General features: G+C 28.5%; 2 protein-coding genes across 2 annotated transcripts; both read right to left on the reverse strand.

Annotated features, from left to right (window-relative positions):
- Positions 1-44: 44 nt before the first annotated feature.
- On the reverse strand, positions 45-1,845 carry ENU1_016560 (hypothetical protein; the record flags this gene model as incomplete). The annotated part of the gene is made up of 1 exon (XM_008856861.1): positions 45-1,845. A coding segment is annotated over one exon (1,801 nt), but the record flags the coding sequence as incomplete, so codon positions are not given.
- Positions 1,846-1,973: 128 nt separating this feature from the next.
- On the reverse strand, positions 1,974-3,119 carry ENU1_016570 (elongation factor-2 kinase, putative; the record flags this gene model as incomplete). The annotated part of the gene is made up of 1 exon (XM_008856862.1): positions 1,974-3,119. One exon carries the CDS (start codon positions 3,117-3,119, stop codon positions 1,974-1,976), a length of 1,146 nt encoding a protein of 381 aa, XP_008855084.1.
- Between the last annotated feature and the right edge of the window lie 91 nt (positions 3,120-3,210).

Genomic DNA, 3,210 nt, shown 5'->3' on the forward strand with positions numbered 1-3,210 from the left:
ATGTTTTTGAAGTAATTGTGTTGTAGTTTTTGGTTTAGAAAAACATGCAGTATAGAAATATTGTAATGTAATTCCTTCTAATAATGCATAGTCTTGTAATTCTTTAATTTTTTCTTCCATATCTGTTTCTTCTACAAGTGTTTGTAACATTTGTCCTGCAATATGTGGAATAGAAATACATGGCGATTGAAAAAGCATAAATAAATCTCTTCCTAAACTTCCAATTAAACTCATTGTTTGATTAAACATATTAAATTCGGTAGTATTAGAATATGGTTCACAAACAATATATTTAAGTGTTGTAACACATCCATAAATTACAAATGGACTTCCTTTTTTAATATTTTCTTTAAGTGTATTAAATATTTTTTCATGTAATCCTAATTTCATTACTGCTAATTTCCCTTTTTTCTCTGTATTTTCTTCTGCTGTAGAACATAACATTAATCCACAAATTCTTAATCCCCAAAATAATATAATTGGTTTAACACTTTCTAATGCTTTTCCAATAATTTCAACTAATTTTTCCATTATATTTTTATTTTGTACAAATGTTTCATATCCCATTCTTGTTGATAATAATCTATAAACACATTGTAAAAATCCTTCTCCTGCTTTCCCATATACTATCATTTTTTCTAGTGCTTGTCCAATTAATTTAGATCTTCCTGAATCTGCAATTTGTGGTCCATTAATACTTGTATTATTATTTAATAAAAATACAAATACCATAAATAATTCTTTTGCTTCTAAATCAACTATTTTACTTCCATCAAAATTAGCTAAATTCTTTAATATAGATGTTTCTATTTGTCCACTTTCTGCTATTGTCATTCTTTCAATTATTAATGACCCAAATCTTGGAATATCTGAAATAATAGGATCAGCTTTAGCTGCAATTGCACAATCAAATAATGATGCAATAAATTGTTCTCTTTGTGTTGTAAAAAAGTGTTTTTGTAATCCATCACTAAATGTAATAATAATTTCCATTGCATCTTGTCCTCTTAATATATGGATTATTTCATTAAGTGGTTTTGCAAATGTTACTGTATAATTACTTGCTTCTCTTTCAACAAACCACATTTCTGTAAAACATATGATTTTTTCTCTTTTTCCAATTCCATGATTAGCTTTGATTTCTACTAATGACCCTCCTTCTTCTTCTTCTGCCTTTTTAATATTTGACCCATTAAATACTTCTTCCATTGTTAAATCTGAGTTAATTGTCATTTTAATTCCAACTCCATCACATTTCTTAACAATTTCACTTGCTGCCATTCCTCTATCATTAAATGAATATACAATTCTTTCATTTCCTTCTTTAATAATTGCAACTCCTTGTGAATCAGTACATAAACATATTTCTTTAATATCACAAAACATTATTACTTTTTCTTTTTTTCCTTGACTTGTTGCTACTTCAACTATTCCATATGGTCGTATTTGAATATTAACTTCTTTAATTTTCCCATTATTATATATTTTTTCGGCTGAAAATGACATATAATTCGTTGGTTTAACTTTATATTTATATTCTTGAAGTATACAAATAACATAACTTCTTGCAGTTGATATTAATTTTTGTTTTTTTCCATTAACTTTAACAATAAATTCATCTGCATTTTCTGTACATGAAATTTCTGTAATACTTGGCCATTCCCATACTTCAATTAATTCATATGTTCCACTTGTAAGAAGTGCAACAAAATCTTTTGAAATGCACATTTGTAAATCTTTATTTGCTATTAATCTAACTCTCTTAACTAATACTCTTTTTTCTGTTACTTGTGAAAAGAATTTAATTGAGAGAGAACCTGTTGGATATTTACTAAGTTCACTCATTTATTTGTTTATTTTTAGTTCTTCTTTTCATTTTCTGTTTCTTCATTTTATTTCTTCTCTTTCCTTCTCTTTTTTATTTCTTCAAAATTTAACCAAAACTTTTCTTTTATCTTATTTTAATTCCTCACTTATTTATACCAATTGTTTATTCGTTGCTTCATACGCTCACTTTGTTCTTTTGTAACTCTTTCTTTCTTTTTTCTTATTTCTTGTGTTGTTATCCTTTCTTCTATTTCCCCTCTTTCTTTTTCTTTAACTAATTCTTCTGTTTCAACTCCCCTTGCTTTTTCACAACAACACGGATGTGCTGCTTCAAAACACACCCCCGCACACCCCATAGGTACTGCTGCATATCTTACCATTCTTCTCATAAATCTATTCTGTGTTGTAAACAATCCATCTTTAAATTCAACTTGAATATCAGGCATTTCATACATTTTATCTTTTAAATCTTTTAACGTTTCAGCAATTAAAAATATTTGTGGAATTGGTGCAAGTTCATGTTTAAATATTGTTTCAATTTCTATGCCTTCTATTTCTGTGTTTTTAGTTTGTTTTTCTATTTCTTCTTTTGCTCTTTGTTGTTTTTCATTTGGAGGTAATGCTTTAAATGATGGGTCTTTTTCAAGTACTTCTTTGATGTGATTAATAACTCCTTTCATTTGAATCTCTTCAATAGCTCCATTAGTAATTAATTCACCAAGAACATTAGCTGATGCTAATGCTGCATATTGTCCTCCTGTCAATTGTGCTACTGCTCGCATCAACGTTCTTAAATATTCACTTGTTAATGGCTCAGCACCTACACAATATATGACAATATCTTTGTTCATACACTCTCGTACTTCTTTAAGTAAATCACATCCACATGGACATCCTTTAGGAAATCCATCTCCTTCCCTAATAAACCCATGAGGTGGTGCATCACCAATCCAAACTATCACCTTTGCTGCTTTTTCTCGATATTTTAAATTACTTGCACAGTGCATTGCACAACAAACAGACTCTGGTGTATCTCCTCCTCCATTTGCATCCATCTTATTAACGGCTTCTTTAATACATTTCATAGAATCAGTAAAGTCTGTGAGTCTAAATGCAAAAGAATTGTCTTGTGGTGGATGATCTTTATATTCAACAAGTGCAAATCTAACATCACATTTCTCTGATTGTATAATTGTATTTATTATTTTCTCAATACTTTGTTGTGCAGCATTAAGATATGAACCCATAGATCCTGTGGTATCACATAAAAACACTAAATCAAGTTCAGTCATTCAATGTATTATTAATGAGTTTTAGTATTTTTAAGTTTATTCATCATTTCTTCTTGTTTTTGCTTTTCTTTTTGACGTTTTTATCGTAAAA

The sequence above is a fragment of the Entamoeba nuttalli genome (assembly GCF_000257125.1).
Source record: "Entamoeba nuttalli P19 unplaced genomic scaffold asmbl_2270, whole genome shotgun sequence".
NCBI classification, from domain to species: domain Eukaryota; phylum Evosea; order Mastigamoebida; family Endamoebidae; genus Entamoeba; species Entamoeba nuttalli.